The following is a 21,869-nucleotide window of genomic DNA, read 5'->3' on the forward strand; positions in this document are numbered from 1 at the left end:
GAGACATGGGCTATGGCCGTCAGTCCGGCAGAGCTTTACGGGTGATTCAACAGGGAAAAATGTATTTTGTGTTTCTCTTTTTCCTGTCTGGTGTGTTTATGTGTGTGTATTCCTGTCTGTCTATCCTTGTTTGTTTGTGTGTGTGTGTGTGTGTGTGTGTGTGTTCCCATCCATCTGTCTCTATCTGTTGTTTTGTCCGTGCCTGCTTGTGTGTATGTTGGTGTGTGTGTGTCTGACCGTCCATCTGTGTCGCTATCTGTCTGTTGGTCTGCCTGTGCATTCCTGTCTGCACTCCAGTACCAGATCGGCCAGCTGTACATGATCAGCAAGCACAGCCATGAGCAGAGTGAGCGGGGCGAGGGTGTGGAGGTGGTCCAGAACGAGCCGTACCAGGACCCTGAGCACGGCCAGGGACAGTTCACAGAGAAGCGGGTCTACCTCAACAAGTGAGTCCCTCTCCCCATCCGCCAGATGCCAACATGCAGGGCGTCATGATTTCAATGGAGGATCTATTCCTCTCTGTTGTTCCACAACTACAAAATATCAGCATGTTGCTCTGCAGTAATTTTAGTTTGATTATAATATTCACACTATTAGAACACTGATACTGTTATTCAAACGCATTTTCTTTACCTCATATCAAGGACATCGTTTGGCACTCTGGGAAATATGTTTGAAACATTGTACAATGTGTAAACAAGGCCAAACTGAAATAAATCAGCTCTCAATGATCTTTTGAGATTAAAAGCAAAAAAGGGGAAATAGGCCTATTGAACATTAACTTTGTGTTTATCATTGTGTGTGTTCAGCCTATCTGAAACAAATCAATCTTTATTTACGATGGGTTATAATATAAACCTAAATAGGCAAAAATTTGAATGTGTGTTTTTTTGTCATCGACTTACGACAAGCTGATCATCAGTTAAAGACATACCTTCAAGCAGTAAACCCTGTTGCAATGGATTGTGAATCCCAGCCGTGCAATGCTGATGGAACAAGTCCAACTGAGGTGAGCCAAGCCAGCACATGTTTATGGAAAAGGTCCTAGTTATGTATGGAGGGGCTGGGTAGTGTAGTGTCTATGGTGTTTCACCCCCAGCCATCGCCAATCGCCACAACCTACATGTAGGCATCATTGAACAAGAAGACTTAATCACCTCTGTCTCGAGGTGCTTTTGATGAAAGTGTCTCCTCCTTACTGACTAAAGAGATAAATAATTATTATCTCAGTGTCCTTCCAACTCTCTCAAAATTGTAAGTAAGTAAGTAAGTAGCTGAGTGACCTTATTCCCAAACTATTGAGGGTGAGATGGTCAAGGCTAATGGTCATCAAGGTATATTTGTACCACAAAATAAATCACCAGACATGCTTTTAAAGTTTAAAAAATTATCCAGATGTTGAAACAATGTGAAAAATGATCAGTCACACCGACAGTAACCCTTAAAAGGTATTGAAGAAGTTATTTAAAGAATCATGCCCAGTGCCTGAGTCCTCATGCACAGGGATCAGCGGCACGCATGCTCTCAAACGTTCCTGTTTTCTTTGATGAAACCCCTACCTGAGGGCCATGAGCTGTCATCATACCACCACCCACAATCTCCACAAAAAATCAACAAACCAAAAACAGCAAACATGCCTTCATCCCGGTGCTTCTGATAAGCTTAAGAAGAGAACAAGAGATAAAGGACTCAAAAGCTTGACTCAGGAGGCAAAAGGCTGTAGAGAGAATGGTCTTTACTAGAGGATTGTTCGGTACAGGGGAAATCAGTAGATCAGGCAAACAATCGGGCATGGAGGAGGCAAAGTCGAAGTCTGGAGTCAACAGGCATGTATCAGGAAACCAGGGTCCTCATTTATCAACCATGGGAAGAGAAGGCTCTAAATTCTCTCTTAAGTATGAAATTTAGGATGTGCTTAAGTACAAAAAAATCTGTATTCATCAAACATGCACAAGGCAATCATATGCACATCAGTAAGTTATCTATCTTGATAAATCCTAACTGTGCTTAAGTACCATGCTCATGCATGCTTAGTCAATTTGCATTCAGAAACGCTTCCAATTAACCATATATGGTCAAAGACTTCCCTTTCCTTACCAAGAAAAGGGAAGTCAGGGGCCCCCTGCTGGAGCTTCTGCCACGCGACCCGACCTCGGATAAGAGGTTTGACGATGAAGATGAGGACAAAACGCATCCCTTTAACAACCATGTGAATGTGTTTTTCCCCTCACCGCTATAATGGCAAAGAGAGTGAAGCAAAAGAAAATAAACTTCTCGAAACGGAATGGAAATGCTCGTAAACAAGGTTGAATTAAACCAAAAGTTACTTTTAGGCTCACTTATTGCAGGAGGCATTACAAATAAAAGAAAGCTTGCTGCATGGGAAAAAGTGACTGATGCAGTTAATTCCGTTAGGTCAGAAGAGAGAACACTATCAGAAGTAAAAGAAACGCCCAAAAAGAGTCACAGCCCACAGACGTGAGACATCAGCAACTTGCACTACATTTAAAAAATTCTCACAGCTTTATTTTATAGGGTCTGACACCAATTTGTCTGTTTAAATCAGACAAACGAGAAATGTAATATTATCTAACTAAAGGAAACACAGGACATATGTGGGTGTTGATTGCTTAATGCATAGTTTGACACTCTTAAATGCCTAGCTCTTTGCTTGTAATATCGCTATTCTACTAATAGATTCTGTTCGTACGCATGGCCAGAGCTGTGCTTATATTTACACACATTCCTAAGTATAATTACATTTTGGTAAATTCAACACTTTGCGTGGCAATGGTCGAGCACACACTCCTTACGCACAAATCTGTGCATAAGAACGGTTGATGAATGAGGTCCCAGGAACCATGGATATCACTAGGAAAATGCTGGGACACTTGATACCGATAACAAAGACGAACTGGCACAGAGGAAAGGAAATAGTAAAATACTAAATATACTAGAAGGGGAATGTTGATGAGGGACAGGTGAAAACAATTAAGGTGAGTGAAGACAATCAACGAAGGGGGCGGGTGTGACACGACTTAGAATTAGTACATTCTTGTCATTGTAAGACAACCCTTCAATAAGAACAAGTGCTATTAGTAGTTAATAGTTAATAATGCTTGATGCTGTGTGTATTTCTTCGTGTTTTATAAAGGGTTTAACCTGAGGAAGGCCATTCAACAATGATAGCAATCATATCAAAGCCATACAGAGTTAAAAGTATACAGCTGTTAATATAAATAAATAATGTCCCCCCGAAAAAATCGTAATCGGTATCTGCAGATAGCCTGATGCTCAAGTTTAGGTATCGGAATAGGTATCGGGAAGGAAAACACGGTATCGGACATCTCTACTTATGAAGTATTTTTTTTCCTGTTTATTCAAACCTTTATTTCAACAGGGTAACCCATTGAGACCAAGGTCTCAGTTTTAGTGGTGCCCTACTAAAATACAACAATACAAAGTTCAAATAGATGAGGAATGTTGGTAGACATATATATCAATGCATTTAGTTTTATTAGTGAATTATACATGAATGTTGCAATTGTAATTTTGATCAAATTAAAATACTTTTTGATTTTAAAGATACATTCACAAGGAGAAAATTACACTTTTTGCTTGTTTTCATGTCCACGCTTAGCACTCACAATACACCACCTAAATACATTACTGTCAGCGATTCAAACAACAAAGCTTACACTGTTTTTGTAAGCTCTTTTACTATTTTCATAGTATAATAATGGATTGGATTGAATTCATATAGCGCTTTTCTAGACACTCAAAGACGCTTTACAGTGAAGGGGGGACCTCACACACCACCACCATGTTTTCTTTGTAGTTGCTGTAGAATGGGTTTTCCACTACCCATGTTTTTTCCGCCTAACACACAACCAAAGAATACAGAAATACACAAACACACATCCAACATGCACACACTCACAAACACACAAACATACACACACACACACACACACACAAACACATTGCCACACACATATCATGTTTTTCACAAGTCTGACCGAGAGTCTGCAGTGTTTTCAATAGCTTTGGAGCATCATTGAATACCGTCAGCTGTGGCTTCTAAGCCAGAGGGCCGATCTCCTCTGGTGTGTGGCCCTTCGGGGGGGGGGCAAGGGTGCCTACTGTGTCTGGAAAATACCTTGTTGCTCGCTGTTGGTTGTATGATCGACTTCACATGTTGGGGGTGGTTTTGGGAGGGACAGTACTCCATAAATACACCTCTGTGTATTTGTGTGTGTGCGCGCAATTGTGTGTGTGCACGTGCGTATGCATGTCTCTCTGTGTGAGTGTGTGAGAGTGCATACGAATTTTGCATGTGTATTTACAACCAGACATGTGTGCATGGTGACCTTACAGTAAAACCGGCCCTTGCCACATAATGCACCCCTATAGGTATTATACATAGAGGTCTAAATCAGGCCGCAGGGACGAGGAGCTAACAGCCAGGGGGTGTAATTTGAATCCTTCAAGTTATGGAAAAGCTTTGCTGGTGTCCCAATGCCTACTTGACCAATAAAGTCACAGATCTGTGAAACGAGTTTCCAAAAATACTGGAGTATGTTGTTGAACCTATCTTGTTTTAGTGGCTCACGTTCCATTTATCATTTGGATAGTAAGAATGACTGAGCCCAGCGTCAGTTACACATGAGTATATCCATACCGTTTTATACTGAGTTCATGTATTCCTTGATTTTTTTACTAAATGTCTAACGCATACATTTGTATGGCTATCATAGACCGCTGTGCTGTTGTTTATTTATTTTCTAGTTTGAGTCTTTGAAGCAAAATAACTAATAGAATGCCAATGGGAGACACTAAATGAGATGAAGGTGTGTATCTGATACAACCACCAGACAATGGAAAATAGCTGAGGACAACTAGGGAAAGTTCTCTGTGTGTGTGTGTGTGTGTGTGTGTGTGTGTGTGTGTGTGTGTGTGTGTGTGTGTGTGTGTGTGTGTGTGTGTGTGCGTGTGTGTGTGTGTGTGTGTGTGTGTGTTTGTTGGAGGGACAGGGGATGGGGGATGGGAGGGAGAAGAAGAGGTCAGGCATGTGCGCATGATGGCTAATTTGAGCAATCTCTGTTGGACCCTCCCCCCTCCCCCCACCTCTCTTTTCTCACCGCCCACAAACCACCTGCCACAGTGTAATAGCTGCAGACTGTGTATAAATATATGCATGTCTGCATTGGAAAAAGTGAGAGGGTGGAGAGAGGGATAGTGAGCCAGAGAGGAAATATAAGAGAGAGAAAGATAGGGATAGGGAGCACGCCATGGGGAGAGTATGAGAGAGAGAATGAGAAAGGGACAGGGAGACAGAAAAGGAGTGGCGAAGAGTGAGATAGAGAGAGGGAGAGAATGGGAAATGGATAGAGATGGCAAGAAAGAAAAATAGAGAGAGAGTGATGGAGAGATGGAGGGGGAGGAAGATTAACTGAGGAAGAGGGATGTAGAGAGATACAGAAACACACACACACATGTGACAAAAGGACATAATTGTTTTCCCAAATCAAATCAATGTTAAGTGATTCTTGGCTGAACTAATAACTCTGCCCCAGTGGGTGTATCAACGTGTTTCCGCTACCCCTGTATTTGATGTCTGGAGAAGGTAGTCACATGAAATGGGGGATAAGGATTCATTTTGGATGGAGGAACTCTGTTTTTGGCTTACACCATCAACAGTTTTTTCTCTGTATCTCAGTGCCTCCTCTCCAATGTGTTCATGTTCTTTGTGGCTGTTTGCGTTACACACCACTCAACCCTACGTCCTGTTGTGTTTCCCTCAGCAAGCTGCCCAGCTGGGCCAGGGCTGTCGTCCCCAAAATCTTCTATGTGACCGAGAAGGCTTGGAACTACTATCCATATACCATAACAGGTAGTACTCAACTGGTAATACACCATAACAGGCAGTACTCAACTAGTGATACACCATAACAGGCAGTACTCAACTAGTGATACACCATAACAGGTACTACTCAACTACTAATACACCATAATAGGCAGTACTCAACTAGTAATACACCATAACAGGTAGAACTCAACTTGTAATACACCATAACAGGTAGTACTCAACTAGTAATACACCATAACAGGTAGTATTCAATTGGTAATTCACCATAAAAGGTAGGACATCATAACAGGTATAACTCAACTAGTATTACAACATAACATGTAGTACTCAATTAGTAAAACACCATAACTAGAACTACTACTTTCGATACACCATAAAAACTACTGCTCAATTAGTAAGACACACTTACAGGTATTACTCAATAAAAAATACACCATAAGTAGTACTAGTATTGCTAGTTAGTTAGAGGAGGACAAACAATAAACAAATCTTTCAATTGGTAGTAGCTAATTGATTTTAACTTAGATTTTCATGCGCTGCTGAATTCTCCTCATTTACTCTCTTCCTCTCCCTTTCTTCCCTATGGCTCCTGGAATGAATGTACTGCCGGGCATCCAATCAGAATACACTGTGAGTATTTTCAAATGATGATGGGATGCACACACACACACACACACACACACACACACACGCACACACACACACACACACACACACACACACGTATAAAAGATTATGGAATTTAAATGTTGATAAAATGCCCCACGGCTCGAAGTCGTGAAATAAATCTGTGCTAATCAGCCATGCTTGTTGACAGGCAACATGGACTCCATGAATCCATTAGGCCAGAGATGCCTTGAGTCAAAAATGTGCCTGGGCGAGGTTAAAATTGAATGGTCTCATCTCATCAAGAGGCAGGCGCAGTCAACCTCTCCGCTACTGTCTGCAAACCATTTAATAATAATATCAAAGTATATACAAATGATATAACCTTGTTGCCTTAAAACCTTGTTTACATTATATTTAGTTCATTTAATCATTTGTATTCGTTTTCCTTGCACCTGTAAATAATATCCTTTCATCTCTCTAAATGAGAGTCAAGTTAGTTAGCATTTGCAATGACCCTGCAGCCAAAAACATATGATTCATACTGATGCCATGCTAATCTCCTAACTTCTTTACTATGTTAAATCCATTAGTTACTTATATTTCGGGCAATTATTTACATTTATATTTAGGGCATTTTGCAGATGCTTTTGTCCAATGCGACTTACAACCATTCATACACACGTTCACACACCGACAGCATCAAACATGACAGCCAGCTCATAGGGAGCAGTTTGGGTAAGCTCCACCACATTAGTTGTCTTGCATCCTAGCAGACATGTCCACTTCCCCCGATCATGGAGTGCAAATTAAGTTGGCCTCTCCCGCCAAGGCTGTTTCCAACCATGGCTAACCCTTAAGTTTCTATGATGGTCATTCCCCTTATTCTTCTTCCTTTGTTGTTGCTGCCCACGATTTAAAGGTTTCATTCAAGATGCTTGGTTGATGCTCCTAGTGTGGCTTCTAATGATCATGCTCAATTTAAATTGAATACATATTATAGTGAGGACAAAATATGCCATGTACCAACACCGTTGTATTACTCATTATGCATATTAAACAAATCTACAAGGTTCTTAAATCACCTAGAGCTATATCTATATGGGTCTGACCGCCGTTATGGCCTATCCGCCTTGGAGGTTGTTCATCCTGGGACAAGTTGAGAAGTTTGCAGTCGACAGGTGAAATAAATAAAATTAATATATAATTATACATTAATGATAAGATGGACGATTATGTTGGTTGGAAATGTCAGGAGACATACATTATAACTCCAATGACGGCACATCCTTGGGTAGAATTTCTCCGTGAGTGTCCTTTGGGATTGAACTGAAAAGTGTATAAATGTACAGATAGAAGAAAGGGGATTCCATTGTTAGATAGACAAGGTCCCTTGCTGACACCAGTCCATTTGGGAATGGGGTTGTAGAACAGTAGTTATCCAAGGACAGGCAAGAAACACACAGTTTCATTGAAATAACGTCAGCTAAAGGACGTCCTTCATAATATGGCAAAGTTAGTGTATGTGACTCTTCCACACACTTGAAACTAACTCAAACGATACTGTATGCATGGTCGGTTGACCGTGAAAAGAAAGAGGTCCTGCATGCAAAACGTAAATGCACCTTTACCTTGCCTAATGAGAACTTTGTTTTACCACGTCTCTAATGAGAAACGCTTTGGCACTGATTATTTAGTAGATTGTTTTGTAGATTAATTACTAAACAATCAGAAAAAAATTACTAACATAATTAACTTATTATTAACATAATAACTAACAAACCAATGCTCATATCAATTGCAATGAGACGCAAAGATGCCAAAATAAAATGACCAAGCTTCTTTATGAGTGCAACACAGAGTAACTCAAAACATTTATTCATAGATGTATAATGAATTACAGAAATGACTTACAACTAACTACATTTATTTGCAAAGAATAAAAAAGCAAAACACCCCCCTCAACAAAAACCACAGGAGTTGAAACCACTGGAGGTAAACACGGTGGCATTGTTCCAAATGTTTCCCAAGATCAGCCTTTAATAAACACTGCCTCCTCTTCCCGCAACTTAGTGGTAGCAATCACCCTGACCTGGTCCGTGTTTTTATATTATGTCCTGCGGCTCGTTGTATGGGTAGATTCCCTCGGGAAGGGATTAAGAGGCTCATACTGCGGCATCAGCATCTCTCTGGGTCAATTGACTAGAGCTGATGAGAGGCAGTAGTAAGGATTGGTTTCCAGGTACTTAACCATGCCTTGCTGACCTTACTCCCTCCCGGATGTTAAGACATCTATACTAAAACCCTATTTCAGGGGATTTACATTCACCGCAAATACATAATAATAATAATAATAATAATAATTGATCGTTTTTTTATTGCGCTTTTCTAAATACTCAGACGCTTATGAAGACCCTGTTGGAGGAATAGTTGTTGAGTAGTGAGTAGTGAGGTCATGGCAGCTAGAAGGAGACACAACTTGCTATTATCTAATTATTTATACAATTTAAGCTGATACTATTATCCAAAGTGACACATTTTTGTCATTGTGAGCAGATAGCATTCATTCTCAGCAATGCCTAAATGTAGACTATGGACATTCCTGGGCCTGGGCCTGGTTCAAGCACAGGCCCAATCACAATTCTCTTTTTTAGCCCTATGCCTAGTTTTTGAGTGGCCCTTGCTTTTGAGTGGCTTCGACTTGCCCCTCGAAACAGAGGGCCATGGGGAATTCTTCCCCTAAGAAATGGGACGATCCTTCAAGACCCATTTACATCATTAGTAGTCACCAACAGCGTTAACGTAAATAGACACGACAAGTTTGTTGCTGGTTGTTTTGAGTTTCACAATACCGGCGTCAGCTGTAGTGATTTTTCTTGCGTGGGTTTTAAACACCTTTTTGCGGTTGTCAGCGGATCTGAGAAATGTGGAAAAAACAAGTTTATTCAAGGCCGTTTTCAACGCCTTGGAATGCTGGTGGATGAGTTTGAGGTATGTTGAATATATTGCAAAAAGGTTTTGTTGTAGTTAGCCTAGCTACACAACATTCTAGTATAACTAACGTTGATGTAGTGGGATCAATCCCTTTGTGATACATGCAATGTCAAATAAACGTATAAATATACTTTGATTAGTGTTTTGATCCTTGTGCAGATCTGATAGGATAGAATACCGTACACACGCATTCAATGTAACTAGTTTCAAGTAGTTAAAGTCCTTCCAATTGAGACTAAATGATGTGAACTTATTTCCTTTTCCATACAGCTAATCTTAGCTAATCTTCAAACCTGGAGTCCCTGGAATGATGGAACATATGGATTTAATGTAACACTGTTCAGACTCCAAAGACAACATCTTACAAGTTTCATGCCATCAATCGACATGCCATCAAAGGGGGGAAATTGGACATGGAAATATGTCCAGGACTGTCATACACAATCATCAATGTTGTAAAGTTCGCTAGGTAGCAAGTTTCCCAGCTGGAGCAATGCATACTAGCGATTTTGTGGTTATGCTTGTTGTAAAGAAGATGTCTATACTGCATTGAAATGGCATAATAATAATGTGAGGGTCATTCTTATTTCTTAATCTTTATTAACGATATTTAGAAATCATACTTTCAATGGCTAGTTAGCCCTTTCCCTTAGCCTTAACCCTCAATGAAACTACTATTGGGAGAGCCCTACCGTGAGGAGTAGGACTAAGGGGGTAGGGATAAGGATAAGGGTGAATTGGACTTTTTTCACCCAATCATAAGCATGGCTAAACACACAGGCAACACTGCAAGCTGCTTGGGTTCAGCAAGCGTTCAGAAAGGTTCAGAAAGCATACTGAACCTTTCTGAATGCATGCTGAACCTTTCTGAACGCCGTTCTGAACGCTGTTCAGAACAGCATGCAGTTTCCTATACAGTTTTCCTATCCAGGACCGTATTTCATTGCAAAAAAATGTGTGTAATCAGTATAAAGGCAAAATAACAACAATAAAAATCACAAAATCACAGATTTCCGCTTCATTTTTTTAATAAAAGAAAATATAGAAGAAGAAGAAGAAGAAGAAGAAACAGTGAAATATATTAAAAAAATCAATACAACTAAATCTTTTTCTTTATCACGTGCCTTCAGTCTTGCTCACACTTCCTCCATGTCTCCACCTGTTACTTTGTAAATCTCAGCCAGGGAGCTGAGATGCAACGCAAGGCCCAGCCACCACAATGCAGTGACACATAGAGGCATGCACAATCAGACACACATAGCCCACACACAAGAGAAATAAACACAAACACATAGATAAGATAATAATATAATTAAACACAGTCATACACACAGCACACAAATATGAGAGAAATAGGCTACACACAAATGCATACATACATGCACACACAGATACTGCACAAGCACATGAGTAAAATACACAAACATGTGCAACCAGAAAGAGAGGATTCCCACCAACACACACACACACACACACACACACACACACACACAGGATAGACAACAGAAATATACCACAGAAATATACCACAGACATAAGTATATAAGTATAACTAGAGACCAAACACTCCACAATGACATGCAAGTTCAGACTCACATATACAAACACACACACACACGTAAAACCCTTATGTCTTATAATTTTCATATTATAGTATGTCTTATAATTAGGAAAGACATTATCAAGAGTCCATTTCAATTCTGCAAACCGATTGATTATTTGTCTGGTCTGTCTTCCACCGACACACACACAAACAAACACACGCACGCCTGCACATCAACCTGTAACATAAACGCAATTGGTTTTAAAATGATGGTAACGGTTTAATTTAATCAAGGTCCCAAAGACTGATGAATATTATCATGCAAGTACAATAAGTGTGTGTGTAAGTGCGTGCGCGAGAGGAATAGAGAAAGCGAGAGACAAAATTAGGTGAAAGGCATGGAGAGTGATGAGAAAAGAGTGAGTGTGAAAGGCAAGATGACTGTGTGAGGGAGAGATAAGGAGGGAGAGAGAGAAAGAGAGAAAGCCGTAAACCTACAGAGGGAGAGAGTAATCATGGGCATTCTGCAGACATGGACAATACAACACAGTAAAAGAGCCAAGCACACACACACACACACACACACACACACACACACACACACACACACACACACAAGGCATGTTTATCCATGCAGATCAGGTTATAGCCATTCTTATCCCAGTGCAAAAGTATACTGACCCGAAGCTAATCCATATATTATGTGTCTCTATATTTATTAATTTTATTACATTTTTTACTGTTCCTCTAATTTCTCCACAGTGCTCATTTTTGCCCAAGTTTTCCATCCACATAGAGACCAAGTATGAGGACAACAAGGGAAGCAACGGCAAAGTGAGTATGCACCACCATCACCCCACCGTATGGGCTGACCTGAGTTGAAAACAACGGCCTGTCCACATCACTAGAGATTTCACTACCCCTTTGATTCTTCAATTTCACTTCAGTTCATCTACAGTTCTCCTTGATCATTGCTTTGGCTGTTCCTTGTAGGTTCAACCTTGATAAGATAATTAAACGATTAGCCTGCATTTCATTGCAAATATGTCTGACACTGAAACCAGGTGCAGAAGGCAGATTATTAACAACCCTCTCTCAAATGTTGCTGATATCAGTCAGTGGTGACCTTTGGACTTGATAGGAAGAACCATAAAATCCTCATTAATGAGAATATCCTTGTGCGCGCACACACACATACAGACACTCACACACACACACTGTTTATCTATTGCCTTGCAGCATAGTTTAATCAGCCAAGTAACCCAACGCAAAGTGGATTAAATACTGTAACTGTTCTCTTTTGAGTCTAAATGTGAGGTAATAGCTCCCCTCAGTGTCGAGATGTGGTAGTTGCAAGCCCATCCCCATTTGTTCAGTGATTACATCATTCTGAAACTACTTACAACTTTCTAATTTTTGTATGCTTTCCTTGTTTATCTAATTTCCCACCCATACCCATCTTCCGGTGGTATATGGTCGGTGGTATATGAAAGGTGCTGTGGGAATCACTGCATGCTAGCCAGTGTTTTTATGTTGCTGCTGTCTGAATCATGCAAACAGCAACACTTTCTGTGGCACCCCCATTCCGGTACTGAGCACAATAGTCTGACATTATGTGAAGCGTCTACAAACGTAAGAAATGCTGTCTGTCCTCCTTGTTCACCATAGTAAAAAAAAGGGAGTACAATTTTCAAATCAATGCCCTTATGATTTATGATCAATCAACCAATCGGTGTAACTTCATGAGTATTAAGCTGCAGTCCTCTTTTTCTCTACCTCCTCGTCTCCTCTTATGTTTCTCTGCAGATCTTTGGCGGTGAGCCAAGGGACGAGGAGACGGAGGTGTGTTTTGTGGACATCGCATATGATGAGATTCCGGAGCGCCACTACAAGGAGTCTGAGGTAGGACCAGTTGTGTCAGATATGCTATATTTTTTCTGCATTTTTCTGCATTTTCTGAGGTAGGAGCCCTACAAGGGGACGTCAGATACTCTATGTACTCATATTTAGCAATGCATCAGGATAATGTATAATTAAAAAGCTAAATGTATAATGTAAAGAAAAATTAACAAGGTGACGCATGAAGCAGGGGGGTCAAGAATTCCCATACAGGCGTTTTTGTGTTTTATGAGCCCACCTATGTGTTCACCTGTGTGTGTGTGTGTGTGTGTGTGTGTGTGTGTGTGTGTGTGTGTGTGTGTGTGTGTGTGTGTGTGTGTGTGTGTGTGTTTGTGTGTGTGTGTTTGTTTGTGTGTGTCGTGTGTGTCAGGAGATGGGGGTTATATAGCTAGGCTATTGTTAGACTTAGGAGTGGAGGAGGCACAGCAGTGGTCTTTTATGATTGAAGAACATCCCCCCAGCACTACCTCTGACCTCTCACGTGGCCTGTCCAGCTGTGGCGGAGCTTTGGACCTGGTCTAAAGGCAGCACCTTGGTGCCGCTACAAACAGTGGTTGATTGGAAAATTGCCTGCTTTAGAGAGCATCACTTTCAATGGGAGAGGAGGCGTGTGTGTGATTGTGTGTGTGATTGTTTGTGTGCCAGTGTGTGTGTGTGTGTGTGTGTGTGTGTGTGTGTGTGTGTGTGTGTGTGTGTGTGTGTGTGTGTGTGTGTGTGTGTGTGTGTGTGTGTGTGTGTGTGATTGTTTGTGTGCCAGTGTGTGTGTGTGTGTGTGTGTGTTCACTGAGGGTTGGGTCTTCATATTATATCGACAGTTCATCTCCATTTAAAGATGGACTGTGGACCAAACAGTAGAGAAAGATAAGTGTTAGACATATATATACCTATACCGGCAGGTGTATTTAGCAGCGATCCCCAACCTTTTTTACGCCACGGACCGGTAATATGTCAGACAATATTTTCGCAGACCGGTGTTACACCGTCTTCTGTAATCCATTGTGAAGTGTGACAACAGGGGCCGTTGTTGCATATTTTCTGCAACATGTACGAGCGTAAAGCATCGCTGGCGATGAAGTCGTTCACGTGCAGAAACATGGATGTGCTTATAGCGTAGCCTGATTGCACTCCTACTAAAAATTGTATCACCATCGCTCAGGGAACAGATCTGGATGGGTTCATTAGTTTTGAGCCCATTGAGTGAGAGAGCCTCCGGTGATTTTCAAAATAAAACAGCTTGTTTGTGTGTTTTGACTCAATAAAACAAATATACGTTAAATAAATAATAGGTTATTTATTCTTTCTTGGCGACCCGGTACAACATGAGCCGGGACTAGGTACCGGGTCAGCAGTCCCTAATCTTGGGGGCCGCTGTTTTAGGGGAGAAACATTTGGTGAAGGAAAAAATTAGCAAACGGGGGTATTTCATCAAAGTCACTAACGAAGGTGGCGTTTAGTTGATTAAGCCCAGTTAGAACTAACGCCAACTTCCCACTTGAGGCGAAAGCCATTCCATCAACCCAGTTCAGCCGCGCCTTGCTCAGGTTAGTTCAAACCAGGCTAACGTAATTGTGGATTACGCGTGCTCACGAGATATGTAACCAGCCCAGAACCGTGAATGTCGAATCATGGATCAAATGTCCGAAAAGGACCGAGCGGGATCCTTTCCAGCAGAAGCTGGAGGTCTATGAGGAGTACGAGCATATAATAACTCAAAAAGGGAACACCGTAACCATTAATAAAAACAGGGAGGCCGCCTGGCAATAAAATCGGCGATCTGTTGAATGCATAAGTAGTATAGTCTGATGGTACACTTATTTCCGACAGATGGACTTCTCTGAAACACCGCTCAAGTAAGCCTGACAGATAGCCTGCCACCTTCCAGGTTAGTTTAGTCGGATAAATTGCCATGGTTACTTAGCGGAGATTCCCTTCAATCTCGTCAATGGAATGGAACTCTAACTGAAAGTAGCGAGGCTAAGCGAAATAAGCCCGGCTTTGCGTTTGGCTTGGTCGATGGAATACCCCTCTGGTCTCCTTCTAATCTGAGCTTTGTTTATTTATGTTTATGTATGAACATCTTGATGGAGGGCAGTGCAGAGAGATTCCCAGAGGTTGTAAAAAAGAGCAACAGAAAAATAACACAATATTCTGTCAAGTGGCACTACCGTACCTTTAATTTCAAGATATTTACTTCCCCCCATCATGGAGAAATTATGAAACCATCCTTGTTTTAAGATGCATTGCAGGCATAAAATGTTATATTTAGTTTCTGCTTTCATATAAGTTGGTACTAACACTTTATGACTTTATGTGGATTCATGGACCTCTTTTCCCAGAGGAGTCTAGCAGGCGACACACAACTGTATCTGCTAACTTTAACAGCAGGTTAATTAGATTCACATGTCATGTGACCACTAGCGTGGTGAACGTCCATAGCGGTGCGCTGTACATATGTGAATGGAGCAGACCCCATAACCACCGTATGGTGTGCCACACAGTCCAGTTTATTGTTTATGCAGTCTCGTACGAGTTCCTTGCGCATAAACAATAAACTTGACTGGACAGACCCCACAGAGTCCCTCTATCGGAAGAGTCAGAGAAGACTCTTCTTCCTCAGGAGGCTCAGGTCCTTTGATGTGTGTGGCAGGCTACTTAAGATGTTTCATCTGTCTGTGGTAGCCAGCACACTGTTCTTTGCTGGGGCGTACTGGGGAGTTGGCATCACGGCTGGGGAGTCCAACAGACTAAACAAGCTGGTGAGGAAGGCCAGCTCTGTTGTGGGGCTAGAACTGGACAGTCTGGAGGTAGTGGTGGAGAGGAGGATGAGGGACAAATTCAAGTCCATCCTGGGAAACCCCTCCCATCCCCTTTATGTTGAGCTGTGGCAGATGGGGAGCCCTTTTCACCACAGATTCATTTCCCATAGGTGCAAGACTCCATTAGGCTGCAAAGCGCGTCATTAGGCTGCAGACAGCGCCTGATTTATGTATGTGTATGTGTATAAATATGCGTGTGTGTTTATGTATATGTGTATATATGTAGTTAAATAAATAAATAAATATATATATATATATATATATTAGGGCTGTCAAATTATTAAAATAAATTATCGCGATTAATTATATTTTAAATCCACTCCATTGAAGTTAAATTATATTATCAAATTAAATGAGACATTATCATTCATACCAAATGAACTTAATAAGCAAAAAGTAGACCCAAGTGATCTTGAGGGTGTTTTATTACCACCGGACCACCATCGATTTGGGAATCTTTGATTTTGGGAATACTTAGTAAACAGGCAGTTACTTAGTACAATTGTAAACCCACAGTTACTACAAGTGTAGTTAAATTCAAGTAAGTAGCACCACAGATTTTGGAATTGTAAACAGGCTGTCACTTACTACAATTGTAATCAGGCAGCCACTTACTGCAAGTATGATTTAATGTAAAGTAAGTGGAACTAAAAAACAAAAAGGAATTCTGATATGAATGTTGACATTCTGTGGGCAAAACCTTTAAAAAAAAGATTAATGCATACATTTTTATTAATCAAGTTAAAATAAGATTGCATTAACGCGTTATTATTGTGCTAATTTTAACAACCATTATATATATATTTGATCACCGGGCCACTTGTCTTTGTTTACATTTGCATTTATACACTTTAATATACTGTGAAGTACTGGTACTTAGCCCCTTTATAATTTACACTTTACACTTTACAATTTAGAATATATATTGTTCATACCGTCTGTTTTGTTTGCCATGTTTGTTCAGTTTGCTTTGGGCATTTACTTTAGGAATTACTTGAGCCTCTATTTCTGTTTTCATTAATACTTTGATTGTGTTGGGGCTGTTGTAACAAAGGAATTTCCCCTCCGGGGGATTAATAAAGTTCTTATCTATCTATCTTGTCCGACTGTGGGACTGCACTGAGAAGGGTGCATTGCACCAAAGCTGTGTCAGCAGAACGACCGCCCCCCCCTCAATGCTACCCCATGATGTATACAAACACACACACACATACACACACACACACACAAACACACACATGCATACATAAACAAACACACGCCAACACACAGACACACACACGCTAGGACTTATTATCTAGATGCTAGAGTAATGAGCCTGCAGTGGTAACAGTGATGTAAGCAACTTGATGCTGCCACACACCTTGCATCACTTGGCTCCATTGTTACAAAAATACACAGACACACACAGGGGCGAGTGGAAGTGAGCACAGTGCAAATGGGAAAGAGAAAGGTGGGTCAGTGTTTTTGTGTATGCTTTACTCCATGTGTTTATGTGTTCTGGTTTCTCTTGTACATTGTTTTGTTTGTTTGTTGGGGTGCAGGACCTTCGGTACTTCAAGTCTGAGAAGACCAACAGGGGAGTGCTGAAGGAGGGCTGGATCGAAAGCCAGGAGCCCATCATGTGTTCCTACAAGCTGGTCACAGTCAAATTCGAGGTCTGGGGGCTCCAGACCCGGGTGGAGCAGTTCGTTCACAAGGTCGGAAGCAAAGCCCCTGCGTGAATGTTTCTTTCAGTGTCAACACTTTATTTTAAGCAATTTTTCAAAGCTATCCAAAGTTACCTTTAGAGCAGTGGTTCTCTAATGGGGGTAAATATACTCCTAGGGGTACTTTGGAGTACTGCAAGGGGTACTATAATAATAGTTAAAGTATAATAAAGTAGTATGCCCCGGGGAAGGGGCATACGTCACCCATGCACTCGACCTGCACGTGTATGTGATGGATATAAATAGGTTATTCATTAACCGAACATAGCCTACCCTGATTATAGTCCCTCAAATCACTGAACCTAGATTATGACAATTAAAGGCACCTTTCTAAATAGACCGGTTATCAAAAATGCATTTTAATGCCGAAACAATGTTATTATTGCATTTTCCACTGATAATCAAATGAATGTCATCCATGTTTGGTTTTCAGTGACAGCAGCGTCCATAGCAACCACAATAGCAATGATAAAATAAACATAGGCATGACACATATTTAGGGCTGTTATTGTAAAGCTACTGTTTTCTGCTGTAGACCATCGTAGTTATAGTACATTTTGCTGTGACACTGGGTTGAAGGGATGTGGTTAGTTTCTTTTACCCTTTGTAGCATTTGTTATTTTAAGATTTATTTTTGCATTTTAATGCCTTATTATAGAGTGAGACAGAGAAGAAGGTATAGGGGAGGACATGCAGCAAATGCCCAGCGGCAGGATTCAAACCCGGGTCACTGCATTCAGGACTAGGCCTCTATAGGGGTTATGCGGAGCGCCCAGCGTTCGAACCGGAAAACAGGTGTAAACGGGTCTAATCATTTCCGCTTTTCACTTCCGTACACTGGTTGACTGCAGCGGTAGGTGATCTCCTGGTAACTTCTAAGTTTCGCTTTAGTGTATTCTATTTAGTATTTAGTTTTCTATTTCGTGTGATTAAAATTTAATTTTAACATTTGTGAAATTAAAATTTCACAAATGTTAAAATGTTAAAATACCAGAAACGGCAACATCTGAACAGCAGTTTTTGTTGTGTGCCGAGCTGTTCTGTGTCGGGGAAATTTAACTCTAGCGTAAGTTTCCACCAGTTTCCAAAGGATGAGTCAGTTAGGGCGATATGGGTCCGAAACATTAGCAAAGTCCTCGTATGTGTCCTCAATGCATAGCAGCCCAATATCAAAAGGGTGCCCATGCACACCCTTGGAGAGTGTACTTCTATGAAACAAAGTGGTAAAGGTAATATTCTACTATGAAAAGGTTCCAATTATAAAAGTAAAATATGTGGTATGCATAGTCTAATGGTTTCAGTAACTGCTCGTGACCTCCAAATACAGTGATATTGTTACAAATCATAACCTGCTGTGCCCCAGCTAATGTTTACATGTATGACCTCAGTGACTACACCTCACCTGATTCCTCCTTCCATGCACCTGTTAAGCCTGGGTCTTGTAACAATCATGCTGTTTACAGGCCCGGGTTTTACTCCCTTATGAAGTAAAGAGTCGCCATTATATTACGCTGCACCTCTAATGCTTCTAACCTTAGATCACTATACTTTATTTTAGCAAATTACTATTTTATTGCAGCACACATAGCCTAACTATTACATACATATTATACAGTGCATTTGCCTCAACCCTTACTGCAGTTCTGGGCTTGTGCCATTGTTGTTCCATTTCTGTACAGGCATGAACAGGGGGGACAACCTGGATATTGAGCTCGGAGTAATGAGCTGTCTGAAAGAGCAGTGCAGCAGTGTGATTGCATACTGCTGTGCCAGCTTTGCATGAACACTGACTTGAGGTCATGATGACGGGATCTGAATCACGAAGCACTATCTGTATACAATACACAAAGAGACAATTGGACAGTTGGCAGAACAGATACCACTAAATTAAGACAAGGGGCTTCCTACAAGTCTACCACAATAAACATATATTGCTCAGTACTGGAATGCCTGCCACTACAGGGTGTCAATAGTTGCAAGTAGTAGCAATTGCAAAAGGGGAGGAAACACATATATATAGCTTTCGAATGTAATGTCATGGCAAGTGTCCTAATGATGTATTCGGTATAGTGTGTGTGTGTTTAGTATACAAAAATTGTTAACCATACGAGTAGAGGTATACCAAATATGTGTCGATAGAAATATTTACTGTCAATCAACTTTGCACAAATTACCTTCTTTCACTAACAGGTAGACTATAGCCATTTATCAAGTGTCTCAGAAGAATGTGTTGTATTTGTGAATATGGTGTTTACATAGTTGAGAACATGCTGGTGGCCAAATGAAAGCAGTTGCAGTGTAAATATATTCATTCTGAGAGGCTTGATGAACGCATTCTGTACAATCATTGAACTGAAACAGACAATTTAACAAACCCATCCCTGAACATAGCCTACGCTCAAGCTGTGTGGTTTTTCATTCTTCTGCATGGACCTGTGACAAGCTGCTCTGACAGTGACAGTACCTCTCAACCTGTCTTTGTTTGAAACTGGTGGAAAAGAAGATACAGCATCATTTCATTCATTCATTCATTCATCACAGTTGTCTTTATACAAATCAATGTTTTAGAAATCTGAAACACCTGCCAGAACGGTAGCAGCTAGTCGACATTAAACCTAGCAGCTATCCTAGTAGAGTCTACTAGGATAGTAGTGTCTGGTCTTATGCGTCTACTAGACACATACGACCAGCGTACCACGTCGACAAAGACCAGCTTAACCACACAGGACATCGTAGTAATTATACTGTTGGTAGTATAAACCCATCGCTAAAATGCAGTCTTCATCTGATTGTCTTAATTGTCTGTGAGCAAAAATACTGCTAAACTAACTGATAGCATACAAGTACACAACTAGGCTACTTACAGTTAACTAACGCTAACGAGCGCTATTAGCAAAAGCTACAAATGTAAATACCTTCATAATTATGAATAAATGAGGAGGCGTAAAACTTAAATCCCTTGTCTAACAGAGTCCCCGGGGCTCTGGACGTCCGTTTGGCAATACTGTGCACATCGCTAATAGTTGTTCGGGGTAGCTCCTGTAAACACCGGCTGTAGAAGGTCGCCATAATAAACTCAGTTTATTGAGCAGCGGACGACCGGAAGCCAAGACCACTGTTTTGTAGAACCCGGAAGAATGTTGCGCATAAGGCCTATTGTACACGCTCTACCCGGGGAGCCACCCGGGCGCCCCAGTATTTGTTGTTTTTACGTATACATAACTAGAGGGTGCACTGTACTATCCGCTCACCCCCTCCTTCTCAAGTGGAAGAAAATCTTCCAATTGAAATGCGTTTGTTCAATGTCTTTCAGTCCAGCACGAAAAAAGTCAGAGAAACCCTCCCCTGCAAAATGCATGGGTTTAAATGGCATTCTGTGTAGCACAAAAAGTCTGAGAAACGCTCCCATTCAAAATGCATGGGTTTAAATGTCGTGCACTGGGACACAACTCAATTGATTTATTTTCGTGACTATGAGCGTGACACCAGGTTGTACTGCAACATCAACGTCAAGCGCAGGAAACATGGACCATTGATATCACTGCATCAGTGGGCAGAAAGCCGGCAAGGTTGGAAATCTCAGGGTTCCATTGTCCAGATTATATTCTGCCTGTCTTAATCTGTCATATTCTGCCACTTATACTATTCATCGGCCACTTCTACTGCTATTCTCTTCACTACTTCCTGACCACCAAGTCACCAAGGGAGTCGTGACATATATTGAAAATTGAAGAACTTTAATAAACTACAGTTTGCGCAGTTTTATCATTGTAATCATCATGGACGTCATCCTTATCACCACCATCATCATCTTCATCAACACACAGAAATATCATTATCACCATTATCCTTACAATTATTTAGCTGATGCTTCTGTCCCAAGCGACGTACAATAAGTGCATTCCACAATGAAGACACAACCCAAAAAGTGCAAGAATAATTTGAGTACATGAAATCAAATGCACAGACGGTTTTGAGTGCTACGTTATTGAAAGAAGAAGTCTGAACAGATTTGTTTTCAGTCTGCAGTCAGGAGTAGGGTTTTCAGCAGCGCTGATGTCGGCGCCGCTGACATCAGCGCTGACATGCTGTTCTCCCCTTTTGGAGCCTGGGTAGCAAACAGTTGAGATTTTGTTAAGCCGAAGCTGAGGTCCACTCGTGGTGAGGGATTACTAAGGATGGGCCAGTACATTAGGCAGCATTGTGGGCAAGTACTAGTGACTTGAATTCGATCAAATGGCCATCAGTAGCCAGGTCAGGGTGTTTCGCAGCGGGACTGCGGTGGCCTCTATGCGCTCTTCTCTGGCCCATACTGTGGTTCCCTTAACAGACACCATACTATCACAAACTGATCATCTGCACCTGTGTTTAAATATCAGGTTTATTTATTTCCTCTGCTCCCCTCACTCCTTGCTGAAACTTCACAAATGTTT

The 21,869-nt window shown here is 41.1% G+C and overlaps 1 protein-coding gene across 1 annotated transcript in view; it reads left to right on the plus strand.

Moving 5' to 3' along the window:
• pitpnc1a (phosphatidylinositol transfer protein cytoplasmic 1a) overlaps nucleotides 1-21,869 on the plus strand; it is a gene marked incomplete at both ends in the record, with an annotated part of 39,238 nt that overhangs the window by 15,078 nt on the left and 2,291 nt on the right. Inside the window, 5 exons of the mRNA XM_079746627.1 lie at nucleotides 298-446; nucleotides 5,805-5,901; nucleotides 11,775-11,846; nucleotides 12,819-12,914; nucleotides 17,272-17,427. Coding sequence (XP_079602753.1) covers nucleotides 298-446; nucleotides 5,805-5,901; nucleotides 11,775-11,846; nucleotides 12,819-12,914; nucleotides 17,272-17,427 — 570 coding nt within the window. The remainder of the gene's footprint in view (nucleotides 1-297; nucleotides 447-5,804; nucleotides 5,902-11,774; nucleotides 11,847-12,818; nucleotides 12,915-17,271; nucleotides 17,428-21,869) is intronic.

Source organism: Pollachius pollachius (assembly GCF_949987615.1).
Source record: "Pollachius pollachius genome assembly, chromosome: 11".
In the NCBI taxonomy this organism is placed as follows: Eukaryota; Metazoa; Chordata; class Actinopteri; order Gadiformes; family Gadidae; genus Pollachius; species Pollachius pollachius.